Source organism: Urocitellus parryii, chromosome 1 (assembly GCF_045843805.1).
Source record: "Urocitellus parryii isolate mUroPar1 chromosome 1, mUroPar1.hap1, whole genome shotgun sequence".
NCBI lineage: Eukaryota > Metazoa > Chordata > Mammalia > Rodentia > Sciuridae > Urocitellus > Urocitellus parryii.
Window position 1 is genome coordinate 43,082,179 of NC_135531.1, and position 20,833 is coordinate 43,103,011.

General features: G+C 34.7%; 1 protein-coding gene across 2 annotated transcripts in view; it reads left to right on the forward strand.

The window, feature by feature from the left end:
- Mtrex (Mtr4 exosome RNA helicase) overlaps positions 1-20,833 on the forward strand; it is an 89,113-nt gene that overhangs the window by 65,611 nt on the left and 2,669 nt on the right. For both annotated transcript variants that reach the window (XM_026385964.2, XM_026385965.2), the window contains 3 exons: positions 2,047-2,152; positions 6,286-6,342; positions 7,450-7,612. In XM_026385964.2, the coding sequence (XP_026241749.1) occupies positions 2,047-2,152; positions 6,286-6,342; positions 7,450-7,612 (326 nt within the window). The remainder of the gene's footprint in view (positions 1-2,046; positions 2,153-6,285; positions 6,343-7,449; positions 7,613-20,833) is intronic.

The window sequence follows — 20,833 nt, forward strand, 5'->3', positions numbered from 1 at the left end:
ACCTCAGCCATTTGATATATTTTCTATGAAATAGTTTTTTAGGGGCTGGGGTTGTGGCTCAGTGGTAGAGCGCTCGCCTAGCACGTGTGAGGCCCTGGGTGGTATTCTCAGCACCACATAAAAACAAATAAAAAAATAAAGGTATTGTGTACAACTAAAAAATAAATATTTTTTAAAAAGAAATAGCTTTTTAATGCATAATGTAAATTTTACATAATCTTAGTTTATGCATAATCATGAGTGTGTAGAGAAAGAATTTATTTATTTTTATTTTACATATATGAACATTTCTCCATCTAGAAACTAATAGATAACCATTATCCTTTTATGTGTGTTGGAGATTTTACTGAAGTTTTGGGCTAACCATAAGATATTTACAATAGCATATTAGAGATCATAGCTTAAAAATGGATATAAGATAGAGTCATCTCTCTATATTCTCAGGGTTCTGCATTCACGGATTCATCCAAATGTGAATAGAAAATATTTTAGGGGAAAAAAAATGGCATCCATACAGCACACATACAGATGTTTTTTTTTCTGGTCATTATTCCCCAAATAATTCAGTATAATAATTATTTATTGCATTTATAATATGTATTATAAGCAATCTAGGGATTACTTATATAAGTTTGATCTATATTCATATGCTAAAATTCATGTTACTAGAATTATTTTTTTCTGGTATAACCTACTTGCTAACAATAAAAATTTATTAAATCTGTAGCCAGATTTAGTCTTGGAAGAATGTGTATTGATTTTATCTTAAGATACATTTTCTGTTTATAGAACTGATATTATATTATATCAAAGTACATTAATATTTTCTCAAAATTTGCAAAAATTTGGGGTCATTGTATACTCCTTCTGTCTTCCTATATCTAACTCTCTGCCCTTTTAAACATTGTCACCTACTAATGTACATTCATTATTTCTTGCCTAGTTTACTGCACTAACTCCCTATTTATTCATTGCCTAGTTTCTTGAGTTTTTTACATCCTTCAGACTGCCTTTACAATATTCTTTCTAAAACACAAATTCTTGCATATCATTCATAGGTAAAAGTTTTTTTGTGATTCTCTATTGCTTTTAAGCATAAATACTATAACCTTGTATATTCTTGGTCTTCCTTCTTCAGCCTATTTATTGACACATTCTTCAAATACTGTTGCTTTGGTTGACATGACTTTTTCTTTATCATTACCTTCCATCCTGCTAATTCCTTAGTCTTTTTCTCCAAGATCTCTTAAAATTTGCTGTGGGCCTCTCCAGTCTGACTTTAGGCTCCTCAACATAACCATCTGTATGAACTTCTTTGGAGCACTTTGTTAGACCACTGTTCTGTGATGTTTGGTTTACTTGTCGGCCTCCCACGTTAGACTGTAGTTGGTAGTCTTGTCTTGTTGGTATTGTCCTCTTTTGACTTAACTCTCGATTTACCTTAGTGGATCCAAATTTAGTTTTTTTACTTTTATTTTTGAAGTTACATTTGTAAAGATTAATAGTTTGTAGCCATATGTTTTTTATTTTTAGTTGTAGATGGACACAATACCTTTATTTTATTTATTTATTTTTACATGGTGCTGAGTATCAAACCCAGTGCCTCATACGAGTGAGGCAAGCGCTCTGCCACTGAACCACAACCCCAGCTCTAGCCGTATACTTTTTTAGAGATATTCTAAAGTATGAAGAAAAATTTATACGGTAAGCAACAGTTTGTTTTATTCAAAGGCTGTTGCCCATCTTGATTGTAGACACTGGAAAAATAAGGTGTGAAATGTGGGCTTGGTGGGCATAAATTGTGATTTCTAACAAAGTTGTTTTTCATATCTTGATGTAGGTTCTCACTAAGTTGCTGAGATTGGCTTTGAACTCATGATCCTCTTTCCTTAAGTCTTCTTAGTCGCTGGGATTACAGGCATGCACCACCATTCCCAGCAAAATAATACATTTTATTAAAAAAACAGCATGCTAAAGGTATATATAGTCAACATTTGTTTTATATGCTGACATTTGATATTTATTCTTTTTTTTTTCCTTTGACAGTGCTGATGAGCTGCTTCTAACTGAGATGATGTTTAATGGACTTTTCAATGACCTTTCTGCAGAACAAGCAACGGCGTTATTAAGCTGCTTTGTGTTTCAAGAGAATGTGAGTAAATAGATTTAGCATATTTGATTTATTAATTCACACGTGCTGTGGTTTAGGTTAAATTAGTGTAATAGATGCTTCTTTTTTTTGTGATCTCGGTCAAAGCACATTTAACACAAATATAGTAGGAAAGAATTGAATAATTAAGTGTGTACATTATTAGAAGAGTAAGATTTTATCTGTGGACAGTTCATCACTAATCAGATTCCAAGTTTTTTATTTGCTTTTATAACCCAGTTTATTACTCAGTTCTAGAAAGAAAAAGATAAGTGGAAATAAAATTTAGGAATATCTAATAAAAATGAAGATAGATAATAAGGTTGAATTAAACACATCCCACTATTAACTGCGAAGCAATTAATCCTGTGAGAAACTGAAGTCTCAGTTTTCATGGGCAAGGTTTAAGGCAGTGATGATAAAATCCTTGTTGGTTTAATATGAGTAATTAGTAATTAATTTTTAATATGAGTAATTAGTTCATTTTTAAGAACTCCTAAAAATACAAAAATGGCCATAATTCAGTGGTTGAGTGCTTGTCTTAATATGCAGACGACCCTAGGTTTGATCCTCAGTGCCACAAGAAGACATTTGGAATAAAGTGCCGAATGGAGCACACAGAAATACTAATTACCCTTGTACTGTTTTCCCCAAACCAGGATGGTTTGCTTTTAAAAGTAAAATATATTCTAGAGATTAGTGCTCTATCTGATGTGTGTGTGGTAAGAATTTGTTCCCAATTAGTAGGCTCCCTATTTACCTCACTATGAATTGTGATACATTCTTATTGTCATATATAACAAATTAAAATTTTTTAAAAAAGTAAAATATATTGTTTTACTGTTCAAGTTTAAGGTATAATTCATTGTAGAGAATTAAGACAAGGACTTAAGCCTTGTAAAAATTTAATCTTGTTTTCTAAATTTTTAGAGGATGTTTTACTGTATTCCATAGTTTGATTTTTAAGTAAATTGTATAAGACAAAGTGTTTTTTTCAGTTCTGCTATTGATCTGTTTACCTATTAATGATTTTCCTTTTTTGTAACATGCCACAATTTTTATTGCAGTGTGGCCATTTTGTGAAGGTGAAGAGTTTGATCTTAAAGCAATGTTTCATTTAAGGCTTTTTTTATACAGAAATTGCCATCATGACTGACATTTGAAGTCTCTTTAATGTTGCAACACTCATATGATAAACATAAAACTATACTTATTCAGTAGTATACACTCAGTGGAAAACAAAAAGGCATTAATAACAGGTATTTCTTTTAAGAAGATATGCAGATAACAGGAATAATATGCAGATAACAGGCACTAGCATAAATTGATGACATAGTTAGCAAAACAATCGGCATTTCTTTTGAGAGATTGAACTCATTTTTTATAAAGTGTTTTTCATGCATAGTGTAATATGCGTACTGTCATGTCTCAAAAAAAGACTAAGGCAGGTGAGGTGCATGAATGCTCCAGTGCTTCACAGAACTACTGTCAAGTGCAACAAAAATAATACTGAAAAAAATTCACCATCTGACCAGTACAGGGTTATTTCAAGACATTCAGTGCAATGCAAGAGGGGCATATAACCAGTTGTTTGGGGAAAAATAAGATAGGAAGGAATCCTTGGGTTCTACATAAAAGTACCATATTAGAGAATAGAATGGCAACACTTAATAGGAGGCTTAAATGAATCATACCTCCTTCATTCATTATGTTGGAAAGGCCAGGTGGAAAGGGAAAACAAAAGAAAACAAAAAACCACCTAATGCTTTTCCAGTGGACTGGGCTGGAGAGGTGAAACCCTCTTGTGATCCAGAAGGCACATGTCAGTCATTTTACAATGGTTTTCCTTCATGTGAAACTGTTGGACTATCTCCCAGTTTCTCTGTAAGTATCGAACTGTCCTTAATATCATCCAAGCCATTTATTTGCCACTTGTTTAATACCTGTCAATTTCTTTTTAATGGCATCTTTAGAGCAGCTAAAGATAGAGCAGTTTCTGCCTTGTCTCTGTCAGCCTTACTCCAGGCACCAGAGATACAGTAGAAAGTTTTACTTTCATGAATCTTAGATGCAAAGTTAGTGAAGATATATAAAATACAAACATATTCTGTCAAGTAGTGATGAAAATTGGGAGAAAAGTAAAAGGGTTGGATAGAGATCCCTGGGTATTGGGGTTACTATTTTAAATAAGATTATTAGAAAAGGTTTTCCCAGTAAACTGTAATTTGAATTGAGATCTGCAGGAGAGATGAAGGGGCATGTTGTGTTCTTATCTGGTAGGACAACATTAGTAAAATTGTACTTGTTCCTCTTATATCAAGACAGTACTTTGTACCTATAGTGGCTAGAAAAAAGGAAGGTGATTAGTTGCTGTTGCCCATGAATGGACATAATGTCAAAGACATTTAATGGTCTTATATTATTTACTAAACTGAGATGTTGAGTTCATACTGGCTCTTTTGCTTTTTCCTCATTCATCAATAAACTTTGGTTTTAACAGGAACAATATAGAGTCTAGTTCATGCTTTATTACATAATATGCACATGTGCATGATACAAATCAAAACTAAGTCATTTGTAACTACTGATGCTTAAAATGTAGGGAGGTGCATTTCAACTAATCTGTAATTGCTTTTTTAAAAAATCACTTGTAATTACTTTAAATTCTGTCCTACACATACCAGTCTTCCTCCTCCTCGATTGTGATTTCCCACCCCTATTACCTCCGCGCTTCGGTCCCCTTCCTCAACTTCACTGCTCTCTCCTCTATTTTCATGAGACCACCACCCTCTCCCACAATATCCCTGCTTTTAGTCCTTATTTCTAAGTTTCTGTATATAAGAGAAAACATTTAACCCTTAATTTTGTGTGTCTGGATTATTTCACTTCGCATGGTATTCTCCAGTTCCATTCATTTACCAGTAAATGGCAGAATTTCATTCTTTATATCTGAGTAAAACTTCATTGTGTTTATATACCACATTTTCTTTTTCCTTTCATTTGTTGACACACAACCTTGGCTAGTTCCATAACTTGGCTATTGTGAATTTCACTGCTATAAACATTAGTAATATTTATACCATTCTTACAATAATTTTGTTGTATATTAACTCTACCTTTGTCAAAATTTCTTTATTAATAATATTTTTATTTTTATCACAAGCCTGTCAGTTTTGAGAATCCGGCTTTATTAGAAATAACAGGGGGGCTGGGGATGTGGCTCAAGCGGTAGCGCGCTCGCCTGGCATGCATTCGGCCCGGGTTCGATCCTCAGCACCACATACCAACAAAGATGTTGTGTACGCCGAGAACTAAAAAATAAATATTAAAAAAAAAATTCTCTCTCTCTCTCTCTCTCTCTCTCTCTCTCTCTCTCTCTCTCTCCCCCTCTCCCTCTCTCCTCTCTCTCTCTCTCTTTAAAAAAAAAAGAAATAACAGGGCAAGAGTTCAACATTCAGAATTCAAAGAACTTGTCCAAGTGTATTTAGCTACTTAGTGATGGACATGAAACTTTATTATAATCTAAGTGAAAAATTGATACACTTTATAGTGGGAAAGCAGTAGTAAGAATACTAAAAGGGTTGGGCTTGTAGCTCAGTGGTAGAGCACTTGCCTAGCAGGTGTAAGACACTGGGTTCAGTTCTCAGATTGCAAATAAATAAATCAATTAAATAAGGTCTATCAACAACTAAAAAAATTTAACTTTGTTATGCTTGTTAAAGAGCTGGAAATATCTGGGTAAAATAAAAATTAAGGGCAATATTTTTAATGTCCTTTATCCATCTCAAATTTCCAGTTCCTATAGAGTTCTTACGAGTTTCCTGTGATTAAACTGTTTATGGTGTTGATGCAACTAAACTGTGTATGTTTGCAATATTTGCTGTCTTTCTTGGTTCCATTTGTAATGATAAAAATAGTACACTTTGTAAATTTAGCTGTGTAATATTTTCCTCTGAAATGTTGAGGATGAAAAGTTATATTGCTTGTAAAGTTGATTTGAAATGCAAAATGCTAATGACTCTAAAAGTCATTATAATTTGATATTAATGGATAACACAAAAGCTTTGTTTGATTTTTAAAAACAGGTGATATGCACTGCACTCTAAACTTATATTTTTAAACTTTTTTTTCCATAGTCTAGTGAGATGCCCAAATTGACAGAACAGTTAGCAGGTCCACTTCGACAAATGCAGGTAAGATAGTATATTGTAAAATAAATGTTGTGATAGTGTAATCCTAGTACTTTAGTATTCCACAGAGACAACTGTAGTTGGGATTAAATATATCATTTGTTAGTCATGTCATTTAATGCTGTTTTATTAACATTTTTATTTTCATTTTAGTAATTAAACGTTCTCATTACAATGAATTGTATATAGTCTCTGAATGCAGATTTAAAACTGAATAGTGGGATAGGATATTGACAATTCATTGCTTACATCATTTTCTTCTTTAGTGGGAAAAATGGCATTGCATACATTTAGTTTACTTTTGGCACATTTTTCCATTCTAGTTAATAACAACATTTTAAAATCTGGTTTATCATTAGTTATTTATCACTAAATACTCAAAGCCTCAGTATTGTATAGAAATAAATTTGTGTCTTTTTTTATTTCCTGAAAATGAACTATTTTTTATCTGCCTTTTAAGTTAAATAAATCATAAAAAATAGCTCTCAGTGGAACATTCAGTATCTCTTAATGTTACTAAGAAATGAGAAAATAAAATGTTAAGATTTATATACTTTTAAGTATTGCTGGGTAAATATATACTTTTCCATAGGATTTGTTTTCTTCTAAATGCTTTGTTATTGTTTTGGTCTTATTAATGGAACAATTAGAGATTTTTCATTTTTTTGTTTTTTTTTTTTTAGTTGTAGATGGACACAATATCTTTATTTTTATTTATTTATTTTTATGTGGTGCTGAGGATCAATCCAGTACCTCACACTTGCAGGGCAAGCACTCTACCACTGGGCTACAACCCCAGCCCAATTAGAAATTATTTAAATGGTACTTTCTGAATAATTTTAATATAGAGTTCTCAGGTTTTGTAGAAAAGAAACAACTGGCTGAAAATCATGTTCTTGGTATATTTCTTAGCCACTTCAACATGAAGAAAAAAGCTTAACTGTTTAATCACTTAGCATTGTGCATCCTTAGAAATAAGACTATCCAAATTGCAGAATAACATCTAAACTATAGGGAACTTTGTGTAATACTGACTTTGGAATCCTAAAGAAAAAAGTGATGTAGGAGATCATGAATAAGGAATTTTAGCTTTGTCTTTTATTTTTAAAGGAATGTGCTAAAAGAATTGCAAAAGTTTCAGCAGAAGCAAAATTGGAAATTGATGAGGAAACTTACCTAAGCTCATTCAAACCTCACCTAATGGATGTGGTATATACCTGGGCAACTGGAGCTACCTTTGCCCACATCTGCAAAATGACAGATGTCTTTGAAGGTATGGTTAAATTTTGTGTACATGTACATATTCCCAGTATAAGAAATATACTCAAGATAGACTTGTTTTAATTAAATGTGAATAATATATTTTTTTAAATTTTGGTAGTAAAATGGAATCTTCTACCCATGTTGGTTAAAAAAAAGTATTTTTTACAGACCTTTTGTATTATTCAATAAGCACAGTCTGCTTCTACTAAATTACTTAGGAAACTATTTTAACAGAACATAATTCTGTGCCTAAGTGTCTGCACTCATAAATAGAGAGATGATCTTAGTAAGTTATATATATATGTGTGTGTATATTTTTGCAGTTTGCTTTTGTTCTCTTGGTAAGAACTTAATGGTTTGCTATAAGATTTCATGAAAAATAGCAGAGCTGAAATGATTGATCATTGCATGTGTAATAACAAACATGGCTTCATTCAGACTATTATTACAGAATGAAGCAAATTAAAATTAATGAGCAGAATTTTAAGAAACTGAGGAATAACTGTTATCTACCTGGAGAGAAATTTTTAAGTGAAAAAGTAAAAAGAACTTATAAATAATTACAAATGAATTATAAGAAATAAAAGTATACAAGAATATTTGGAGAAAATCCTATTCACAAATGCTGCATTCATTGGGAATAGATTGGTTTTGTAGACGTTTTTCATGGTGAATTGTATTTGGTAAATTAGATATTTACATTGTACTATAAAAAATGAAAATAGCCGGGTGTGGTGGCACATGCCTGTAATCCCAGTGACTTGGGAGGCTGAGGTAGAAGGATCATGAGTTCAATGCCGGCTTCAGCAAAAGTGAGCCACTAAGTAACTCGGTGAGACCCTGTCTCTAAATAAAATACAAAATAGGGCCAGAGATGTGGCTTAGTGGTTGAATGCTCCTGAGTTTAATCCCTGGTACCTGCCACCCCCACCCCACCCTACCCCACCCCCGCTCCACCCCCCCCCCCCCAAAAAAAAAAAAGAAATGAGCTTGGCTTTCATAGAAATTTTAAGAATATTTAAAATACTATTACTATTGCTTTTAGGTCTAATTTGAGAAAAATTACATTTTGATATACCCAATATTATATGACTTCTAGCTGATAATATTATGTAAATAATACATTATTGATTTTATGAGTCAGTAATTTTTATGATGAGGTTAAATTTCTCTGCCACAGAATTTTTAATTAATTTTTAAAAAATAAATGGTAGCAGAATACATTACAATTCATATGACACATATAGAGCACAACTTTTCATACCTCTGGTTGTATATAAAGTATGTTCACACCAATTCATGTCTTTGTGCATGTACTTTGGATAATGATGTCCATCACATTCTACCATCATTGCTAAGCCCCTGCCCTCTCCCTTCCCCTCCCACCTCTCTGTCCTATCTAGAGTTTGTCAGTTCCTCCTCTGTTCCCCCTCCTTACCCCATTATGAGTCATTCACCTTATATCAGAGAAAACATTGAACATTTGTTTTGTTGGAATTGGCTAACTTCACTTGGCATTATCTTCTCCAACTCCATCCATTTCCCTGCAAATGCTATGATTTTATTCTCTGAGTAATATTCCATTGTATATATATGCCACATTTTTTTATCCATTCATCTACTGAAGGGCATCTAGTTTTGCTATTGTGAATTGTGCTGCTATAAACATTGATGTGGCTGTGTCTCTGTAGTATGCTATTTTTAAGTCCTTTGGGTATAGACCAAGGAGAAGAATAGCTGGGTCAAATGGTGGTTTTTCATCCCCAGTTTTCCAAGGAATCTCCATACTACTTTCCATATTGGCTTCACCAATTTGTAGTCCTACCAGCAGTGTATGAGCATACCTTTTCCCTCACATCCTCGCCAACACTTATTGTTATTTGTCTTCATAATTGCTGCCATTCTGACAGGAGTAAGAAGAGTAGTTTTGATTTGCATTTCTCTAATTGCTAGAGATGATGAACATTTTTTCATATATTTGTTGATTAATTGTATATCTTCTTCTGAGAAGTGTCTGTTCAGGTCCTTGGCCCCTTTATTGACTGGGTTTTTATTTCTTATTTTTTTGGTGTTTAGCTTTTTGATGTGTGAAGGGTAAAAAATTGCTCACAAGATGTAGGTTCTCCACTCACCTCACAGATTGTTTCTTTTGCTGAGAGGAAACCTTTTTAGTTTGAATTCATCCCATTTATTGATTCTTGCTTTTAATTCTTTTTTTTTAATTGTTGATAGACTTTTATTTTATTTATTTATATGTGGTGCTGAGAATTAAACCCAGTGTCTCACACATGCCAGTCAAGTGTATATGATTTAATTCCTAGGTCTTTGATCCACTTTGAGTTTTGTGCATGGTGAGAGATAGGGTTTAATTTTGTTTTGTTGCATATGTTTTTCTAGTTTGCCCAGCACCATTTATTGAAGAGGCTATCTTTTCTCCAATGTATGTTTTTGGCACCTTTGTCTAATATAAGATAATTGTAATTTTGTGGGTTAGACTCTGTGTCCTCTGTTCTGTACCATTGGTCTACCAGTCTAATTTGGTGCCAATACCATGCTGTTTTTGTTACTATTGCTCTGTAGTATAGTTTAAGGTCTGATATAGTGATGCCACCTGCTTCACTCTTCCTCCTAAGGATTGCTTTAGCTATTCTGGGTCTCTTATTTTTCCAGATGAATTTCATGATTGCTTTTTCTATTTCTATGAGGAATGCCATTGGAATTTTGATCAGAATTGCATTAAATCTGTATAGTGCTTTTGGTAATATGATCATTTTGATAATATTAACTCTGCTTGTCCAAGAGCTAGGGTAGATCTTTTCATCTTCTAAGGTCTACTTTGATTTCTTTAAGGTTCTATAGTTTTCATTGTATCCATCTTTTACCTGTTTCGTTGACTTGATTGCCAAGTGTGTTTTCTTTTTTTTTTTTTTTTTTTTGAGATTATTGCAAATGGGATAGTTTTCCTCATTTCCCTTTCAGAGCGTCTGCCATAGAATATAAAAGTTCTAAATTAAGATGCTTTATTATATTGATCTTTATGGGTTTTAAAGTTTCGTTTTTGATTTTCAGGGTTTTTTTCCCCCCTTCTTTTTTTTTTTCTTTTTTAAGTTGTAGATGGACATAATACCTTTATCTATCTATCTACCTATCTATTTATTTATTTATTCATTTTTATGTGTGCTGAGATTGAACCCAGAGCCTCACACATGCTGGGCATGTGCTCTAACTCTGAGCTGTAGCCCCAGCCCAGTTTTAAGGTTTTTAATGTCATAGTTTATACATCGTACATTGTTTTTTAATTAATTTAATGTGGTGTCTTAGAACTTTCCCTAAAGATAATAAATTTCTAAACCATCAATTAGTGAAAGGCCCCAAATACTCTGCTGAGCATTTTGTTACTGAGGTCACTGTAAAGTAACTCATCATACTAAGAGTTTTGTAAGATTTGCATCTAATCACTAAAATAGCATTTCATTGTAAATAGTATCATCTCCATTTTGCATAAGGAATTCAAGGTAAATAATTTTGCCAGTGTCATCATACCATAATTTGACCTCTGTGACTACAAGTTGATAACTTTGTTTAATCACTGTAACAACTTATTATTAAACTTTGAACACCTGAAGACTCCTTAAACCCTACCCTAGAATATACCATCTTCATCCACAAAAAATTCATGCTTGTAGGAATGGTAAGAAAGTTAATAGTTCATGGTAGGTAGCAGCAGTTGAGTCTGAGAAAAGTTAGATGTGACATACCTTAGTTGGGGACATTGCTTAACACACAGGAACTTAGGTCAGTGATGGCAGTTTTTGTGTTTCAGAGATATCAAGGTAATGAAATACAGCAGTTCTACTCTTCATTCAGCCAACGTTTTGAAAAATACAGATGAAATTCTGTGCCTCAATAAATACCTGCTTCTCAAGTAAAGTCAAAACACTGACACAAAACAATAGTGAAACATAGCAGAGATTAGGGTTTTTTTTAAATAAAAATCAAAGGGTTAAAACCCTAAGACTAACTAATAACATTTAGTTATTTCTATAAATTTTTTTGTGTATTATTTTTTCTGTCCTTTTCTATGCTTAAATGGAAATGTTATCGCAATATAGATGATAAATCCTGAAGCTGTATAGTTCTGCCTAAGTACCTGTTGCCTCTGTAAATTGATCTTTTTCACAGCATACTGCCTCGTTTGAATTTGGGTGGAAGTCATTTCTAGATTATAATTTGCTCCAAATCTAAGTTTGAAGAATTTGAGAAATTCAGTTTTCTAATTATAACTTGAAGTCAGGTCTAACATCAGCATGATTTTCATGTTTTTCTGGTCTAAATGCCATTAGCTAAATCTTTTATTTCTAAAGTTGGGACAGACTATATATATTAACTCTTAAAAACAACATGATTAGCCAGGTACGGGGTGGGGTGGGGTGGGGTGCATGCCCATAATCCCAGTGGCTTGGCAGACTGAGTCAGGAGAATCGAGAGTTCAGAGTTCACCTCAGCAACTGCAAGGTGTGAAGCAACTCAGTGAGACACTGTCTCTGAATAAAATACAAAATGGGGCTGGGGATGTGACTCCGTGGTTGAGTGTCCCCAAGTTCCATCCCCAATACCAAAAAACAAAACAAAACAAAACATCATTAAATAAACAAAAAAACTTGAGAACCTTGATTTACTTAGAATAATAGTTTCTTTTTCCATCATAGTGTTTCTCCTTAATTTTATCATGTTATTTAGTTCTTCTATTTCAAAATAAGCATTGTCTCATCTTTTTTTTTTTTTGAGAGGAGAGAGAGAGAGAGAGAATTTTAATATTTATTTTTTAGTTTTTTTTGGCAGACATAACATCATTGTTTGTATGTGGTGCTGAGGATCGAACCCGGGCCTCATGCATGCCAGGCAAGCGCGCTACCGCTTGAGCCACATCCCCAGCCCGAATTCTCTTATCTTGTTATTTTACATTTTTATATGATGGGGAAAATATTATATTCAAAGCTCTAGCTCATAGTGTAGTGTGTCTTTCTTTTTAATGTCATAAAATAGTTACATTGGAATTTTTTAATGTGCTATGTTCAAAACATACTTGTTCCTGATAAGATTCTTAATTTTTTTTAAATATAAAATTGCCTGATTTATACTCTGAGCCTCAGAAGTAGTTACAGGTATTCTTCAACCATTAACTGGGGCTAGTTTACACTGTAATGATTAAGAACATGTGTTTTGAGAATGTCTAATGCTAGCGAACTATTTATAATGGTATTCAGTTCAGGAATTTTGAAGACTATATTTAAAACTACTCTGTCCCCCTAAGAAAGGATAGAACATACTTGTTTCTTATTTTTATTAAACTGAATTTAAACATAATATTTTTGTGGGCTGACGCCTAGCGTTTCAATCTGCCAACCTTGTAGTTGATCTAAAACACCAGTTATTACTACTTCCTGACTATGCATAAACAATATTATATTTTTAATTGTGCGTGAAGGATGAAAAAAGAAGTTGCTTTGTGTTGAGCATTAGGAAAGCCTCTGTGATGAGTTATCTCTTGAAATTATTCACTCTACTCCTGCCCTCCTGCCTCCTGTGGATTTTTTATTTATTTATTTAGTTAGTTAGTTTTAGGTGGACACAGTATCTTTATTTTATTTTTATGTGGTGTTGAGGATCGAACCCAGTGCCTCACGCATGCCAGGCAGGCATGCTACCACTTGAGCCACATCCCCAGCCCCCCTCCTGTGGATTTTTAAAGCAAAATCTTTGTAGTGCACTGCCCAACTCTGTCGCCACATGTTCTTTATATGTCCTTTCCTAGGACAGAGTACCTCAGTGTGGTAAAAAATTTTCCAATGAATTTGGGTTTTTTGGTACTTCTGCTAATAATAGAATAATAGTTTATTAACATGTTTGTGTTTAAATTTTGGTACATTTTGAGTGCCAAGTGAATTAGTAATTAGTATCTGATACTTGTTCATTTGATGACTAATTCAGAGACCTTACTGGGGATCAGGTACTGTGCTGAGTTCAGTGTGTGAAGCAACATCTCTGCCCTCAAGATAGGGTTCAGCCTAAGCTGAGATTTAGTGGTAAGTAGTTGCAGGTTATAGTTGTGATCCTAACCACAGGCCAAAGTAGATGGGAATATTAAATTAGGGCATGAACTGTAGGTAACCAGTTTAGGGATGCCAAAAAACTGAAGGTAGAAATATTGTCTAGAGAAATTTGCTGCTTTCTGTCCTTAATGAGTATGATACTGTTTTGTGTATGAACTAAGTAACCCTGATGTTTATAAAATGTCATGAAAAGTAGTGATTCATGCTACAATATGGATGAACCTTGCACACATTAAGCTTGAGTGAAAGAAAGCAGATACAAGGGCTGTACATTGTATGATTTCATTCATTTGAAATGTCCAGAGTAGACAGATTCATAGACAAAGCAGATTAGTGGTTGCCAGGGGTTGTGAGAAGAGAATTGGGTGTGACAACTTGTGGAGATACAAAATATTCTAAAATTAGGTAGTGATGCTTGTTACACAACTGTGAATATACTAATAACCACTGAATTGTACCCTTACTTAAAGAGTGATCTTATAGAAATTAGTTCTTCCAGAACAGTGATGTGAACATGAATCTGGAAAAGGTCAGTAACACTTTAACAGGTTTAAATGGTGAATTTTATGTTATGTATTTTATCACTGTTTGAAAAAGGGGAAAAAAATATAAGGACTAGGAAGAATTTGATTTCTGCTCTTGCAGGATCAGAAAAAAAAAAGATTTGTAGCAAACCAATAGTAGGTTAGTGTTTATCAGCATCAGATAGCATGGGAATCAGATGGCTTTGAAGCTTTTATCTTGCACCCAGTCTGGCTGTTCCTATTTGATGAGGCAGGATGACTTTCAAAACTGGGAGTGATAAGTATTGGGTTACAGAGGATTGTAGTAGGATTCTAGGGAATTCAATACCAAACAGTAGTCTTCACTAATCCCTTTGGGGAACAACCTCTATTCTAGGCAGCTGCAAACAGGTTTATGTTTACACATACACTGTGATTTGTTGATGAGACTGTGGGCAAACAGCCAGACCCACTGCATGTGTCATGCGGTACTAGTGGCCTCGTTTTCTTATTTGCTCTGTAATCCAAAACTGTGTCAAATCTAAATTTTCCAGAATTTGAAGTGTTTACAAAATGTAATATGAAAGTACACTCCTCTGTACTTTATCTTAATAATTTATTTTGTATGGTGTAGCCTCTGGAAACTTCCGCAGATAGTAGTTAAAGTGAGTTACTTAAATGTGTAGAAATATTAAAACAATATCAGATTGTGTTTCCTATCTGGTTGTGTAGGTAATACGATAATTATCTCCTCTATTCAAACCCCCTGCCCTATGTCTAGATATACAGAAGCTTCTGCAACTGGATTCCCTCTTTCATTCCAAGATAGCATTGGAGGCCAGTATTCAAAGCATCTGAAAACAAATAACTAGTCAACATCTATTGATTTGTGTCAACATTTGTTAAGCACTTGACATACGTTATTTCCTTCACAAATTAGGGACCATTATCTCTGCCTTACAAATTAGTAAATTGAAGCTTTTCATAGGTTAGTTAATGGAAGACATTTGGAAGGAAATATAATCATTTACTTTGGAGAAATGTTGAGTTTGAGGTTCCTGTGATATATCTAGGTAATCAACTCTTGACAGTAATTTCTAGCTACAGTGGCATTGTTGGGTTTTGTAGGGTTTGGGTTTTTTTAATAACTGTGGCCTACTTTTAAAGATTTAATGAGTAGCTTTCATTTATTTAGGTTAAAAGTGATATAGCGAAAACATGAGTGATGTTCTGATGATTCAGGTTTGTACCTACTACTTTTAAAAGATAATATTGAGGGTCTACAGGAGTTAGTTTCTCTCTCTCTCTCTCACACACACACACACACACACACCACAAACCATCCAGAACCATATGATAGAAACAGACTCATCAACTCTTCCTATTGGTATTTTGAATTAATAGTATCAAAATTTTATGGGCCGTTAGAGAATAGACACATAGGCTCCCCACCTGCCTTCACAACTGCCACCTTGTATAAGGACACACCAATAGAGGGGTGAATAAGAGCTGATTAAAGAGATGAAGGTGCTGTCCATTCATTGAGCCAGGAATTTACCAATGAAGCTAGAGACTACTGCCTTCTAGTTGAGCAATAACTAGTGGCACTCCTGGCTGCCTCCTGTTCCCAGAGTGTATGCTTAACTTTTTGACCCTTATTTGTGAAAATGGTTGCATATATTTACTTCATGGTTTTGCTTTAAGTTCCATTTCACATTCTTATAACCTGAAGGTGCTTTGTGCATCCTCCCTGTCTCACCATAGGCAGCCATCCTTCAGATGCCATTAAGACCTGCTTAAACATTTTTTCTTTTAGATCCTTATTCTAAAGGACCTCAGTCAGGGTCACAGCAAAAACCCAGTATCATCAACTTTTACACATTCCCAGCTTGTAAAAATCCGAGATTCTTCCTTGAACTCTTTCTTAGCTCCAAGGTTGAAAGAGAAGCTATTTCTGTAAAGAGTACACACCCTTTCTCTACCATTTCAGATAGGAGGATTTGTGTGGAGGGGCAGAGTCAGGAGTCTTCTAGATCTATTAACCTGGACTTGAAAGGTACTGACTCCCTCTTACGTTTCTCACCTCCAGAATAGTAGCAGCAATGTTAGGAGTGGCTAGTGACACAGTCATATCTACCTAGAAACAGTGTCTTCTGTGAAATTACTGTTTTCTCCATTAAAGGTTTCTAGTAAAGAAACAGCAGACCTTATCATAATCTGTTCTTCTAACTTTCAAAATCTTGAAATACCGTATAAGTGTCAATATGAGTTGCTTCAATATAACAATGGAAACTAGAGGGGACTGTCATACCCCCTGATTTCTTTGGAGGCTGCTAAGGAGAGGACCCAGTCACTCTGTTTAGATTAGAGAACCTTTCCATTAAGTCCCTCATAGTTCCCTTTTTCCAGCCATGGAGGTAGAATTAGGAAGTAACTGGAATTCTTGTTCTTTGCCTCATACATCACCAACTTGGATCAATTGGGTAACTTACTTCCTCTGTTACTGTTCTTCTGCAGAAATGTTCTACTGCAGAAATAGTAAGCTGTTTGGCTTGGTGCCACCAAAGTCCTAGTCTGTAATCTTAGTAGTACAGACCTTCCTAGTCATAGTAGCAGTAGAAGATGATTGTTATTGAGCACCATCTGTGTGCTGAGCACTTTGTACTTCATTTAGTCTTTCCCATAACTTGTTAGTACCATTTAGTGAGTACAGTCACTCAGGTGATAGATGGTACCACTGAAATGCACTCTCGGGTCTATCTACTGCCAGAGACTGTCCCCTCCATGCAGGACTTTCTGGGCTTCCTCTGTCACTTTCCTTAGAGGAAACTCCAGATCCTCACTGCTTTCCTTGAACATCAGCTTAACTCTGCCCCAACTTTCCCTTTCATCACTTCTGTTCTAGAAGAAAGAAGAAGCTATTAGATCTAACTTACCTAGAAATTCACCTGTCCTTAATCTTATCTTCCTCAGAGGAAACCCACCTGTTTCTCTGAATCCCATAGCCTTCTTCCACACTGCTTGCCAGTCTCCTCATTCTTGAATCACATCCATTCTGCTGCTGCTGTTTTAGCATATAAATCTGCTTTAATAATCCATACCATCCTCTAGCTACCAAGGTAACAGTGGTTAAGAACAGAAATCCTGAGCTTAAATACTACTCACTCATTAGATTAATGATCCTGAGCAAGTTTACTTAAGTGTGCATCAGTTTCTTTGGGGAGGATAATTGCTCTTATTGTGAGAATAACACAATATGTGTAGAATCTTATGCACAGTGCCTGTCACATAGCACTTAATAAATATTAGGTGCTGATACCATTTTTTAGATTTGTTATCTTTCTCATTTCAGTCCTTCATTCCTCTTATAGCCAGTCTCTTGGTAAGAGTAGTCAGTTGCCTGCTTCCTATTTCCTTCTTAATCTGTAGTAATCTGGTCTCTTGGTAAGAGTAGTCAGTTGCCTGCTTCCTATTTCCTTCTTAATCTGTAGTAATCTGGTTCCCTATTTCACTTAAATTATTACACTGTTTGATTGCCAGAAGGTATACCCTTTGTCTGACTAGATCTTACCTACCATTTTTTATTACTCCCTAGTTCTTGAAACCTGTTAGATAAATGTAAATTCTTTGGCATGACCTAGCAATCAAAATTTTTACTAAAATCTAGTTGTTTTAAATATATAAACTGAATTTAATTATGTTAAAATTTATAAATGTAATATTATATACTTACTATAGAAAATTGTAGAAAATCCAGATAAATCCTTCCTATGTGGGTTATCATAATTTAAATCTTTTTTGCAATACTAAGGACTGAACCCAGGAGTACTCTACCACTGACCTACATCCTTAGCCATTTTATTTATTTTTATTTTGAAACAGGTTCTCACTAAGTTGCCTAGGCTGTCTTCAAACTTTGGATCCTGCCTCATCTTCCAGACTACCTGGGATTATAGGAATTTGCCACCACACCCAGTTTGGGCATTTAAATCTTACTGTCTGGATTCCACCCTGTATTGTGGCCCTTACCTTGATCAAGTTATGTATGTAACTTCTCTGAGCATTTCCTTTTCACTTTTTGTAAAATAGGGATAACAAAAGTACTTATCTCACAGAATTGTGAGGATCAAATAAGAGAACATTCAGAGTACAGACTTGGCACAAAATAAGTACTTAGAAAATGTTGGATAGTACCAACATTTCTCAAAACATATTTACCTTTCCTGATGCCTTAATATCTTTATAAACATCTATTACTCTCAGCCAGGCACTGTGGGGCACGCCTGGCTGAGAGTAATAGATGTAATAATCCCTTTGACTCCGAAGGCTGAGGCAGGAGGATCACAACCTCAAGGCAAGCCTTAGCAACTTAGTGAGACACTATTTCAAAACAAAACAGAACAAACAAACAAAAACAATAAAGGGGGTGGTTTTATTTGGGATTTAGCTAAGTGATAAAGCATCCTGGGGTTTAGTCCCCAGTACCACAAAAAAAAGTTAGAAAATCTTCTAACATATAGGAAAACCTTCTAGGTTATTCTAAGATGTGAATATATGTGGAGGTGATATACCACTCTTGACCCTAGTGTTTGATGGCTGGATTTTATGGAATTAGTGTCTTTTTTGCTACTACTTTTTGCTTTTGTCTTTCATTTAGTGAGCTTTCCCCTGATAGAAGCCTAATAAATTTTAAAAATTGTATAGTAGAAACAGGCTGAAATTGAGAGCTGGAAGTTTTTTCCGGGAACTGTGTGGACCATTTGTAGACCTTTTGATACGAGGATAGAAGGATAAAAAAATCTATGGACTTTTAATATTTTGGCTAAAGAGCCTTACTGTAACTTTACATTCCTTTAGAGTTTGCCATTTTTAAAGAATTTCTCTCTTAAGTGAGACAACCCTAAGGGACCAGAGAGTACCCTCTTAAATCTTAATAATTGCGACTTGGATATAGCTCGTTCAATCTGCAGGATCACAAATAAGAAAAAAATAAATAAATTGTATTTTTATCTTACAAATGAGAAGTAGAAGAGAGAGCAGCATAAGGTCCTTGTTTTGGCTTAGATATGATGTGTTCCCCAAAGCTCATGTGAAACAATGCAAGAAAGTTCAGAGGTGAAATGTTTGGGTTAGGGGAAACCTTAACCTAATCTACGTATTAATGTAGTTGAACTAATGGATTAACTGGGTAATAACTTTAGACAGGTAGGGTGTGGCTTTGAAGTATATATTTTGTCCTTGGTGAGCAGAGTGCTCCCCCCATCCACCCAACCCCTGCTCCCTGATGCTATGTTCTGAACTACTTTCCTCCACCACATCCTTCTGCCATGACTTTCTGCCTCATCTTGGGGCCCAGAATAGTGGAGTTGGCCATCTGTGGACTGAGACCTCTGAAACTGTGAGCCCCAAATAAGCTTTTTCTCCACTACATTGTTCTTGTCAGGTCTTTTGGTCATAGCAACACAAAGCTGACTGAAACAGGCCTAGATGACAAAGCTATTACTTAGCAACAGAATCTGAACCCAGGTTTCTATGTAGTCATCTTTTCTTTAAACCCCAGCTCACTTCTTTGAAGCAGAGCTAACATGGATGACATTATACATGTAGATAATGTATTTCAAGTGAAATAAGCCACTGGATTGGATAATATAAACTAATAGATAATTTGGCAAAGACATACTATTAGTTGTCTTTCTAAACACTACATCCTATTACATTTATTACTAAGCTCGCTTGACATTCATGGATATTTATTATCCATAATGCTAGACTTTTTTTTACATGAACTTTTATATAGAATAACTAACCATAATAAACTGTGACTTTATTTAAATCAGTTTCACAGGGGCTGGGGATATGGCTCAATCGGTAGCGTGCTCACCTGGCATGCACGGGGCGCTGGGTTCAATCCTCAGCACCACATAAAAATAAAATAAAGATGTTGTGTCCACCAAAAACTAATAAATAAATAAATAAATCAGTTTCATAGCAATAAACTGAAGCAGGGATAAGTTATATACCTTCCCATTGTCCCAGCTAGGGTCTAGGGTAAGTAGTATACAAGCCTGTCAGTTCCTTAGCAGAGCTAGTGCCCATGTCCTCCTTATAGCATCCAAACTTGCATAAATGGAATATAGATATATAATTTTAATAGTTGCATAAGTTTTCAGTCTCTTAGTGCTGGACATGTAGGAAACTTTTAAATTTTTGCTATTTCAAACCATGAAGCCTCAAACACAGTTTCGCACACTTATGCCCTTAAAGCAGAATTAATATTTCAGAAGAGCTTTGCATTAAGTATTGAAACACCATATTCCCTGTGTTTTCATTCTCCTAAATGAGTTGAATTGTCTCATCTGTTCTTCCCCTCTTGTGCATATTTCAACATAATGTGAGGGGCATTAAAAGATAAAAAGGAAACATAATATTTTGGGGGTATTAAAAGGTAAAAAGGAAACAATGTGGGGGGCATTAAAAAGTAAAAAGGAAAAACTTCAAGGGCTGGGGCTGTAGCTCAGTGGTCGATCACTTGCCTCACACGTGTGAGGCACTGGGTTCGACCCTTGGCACCACATAAAAATAAATAAAGGTCTTGTGTCCATCTACAACTAAAAA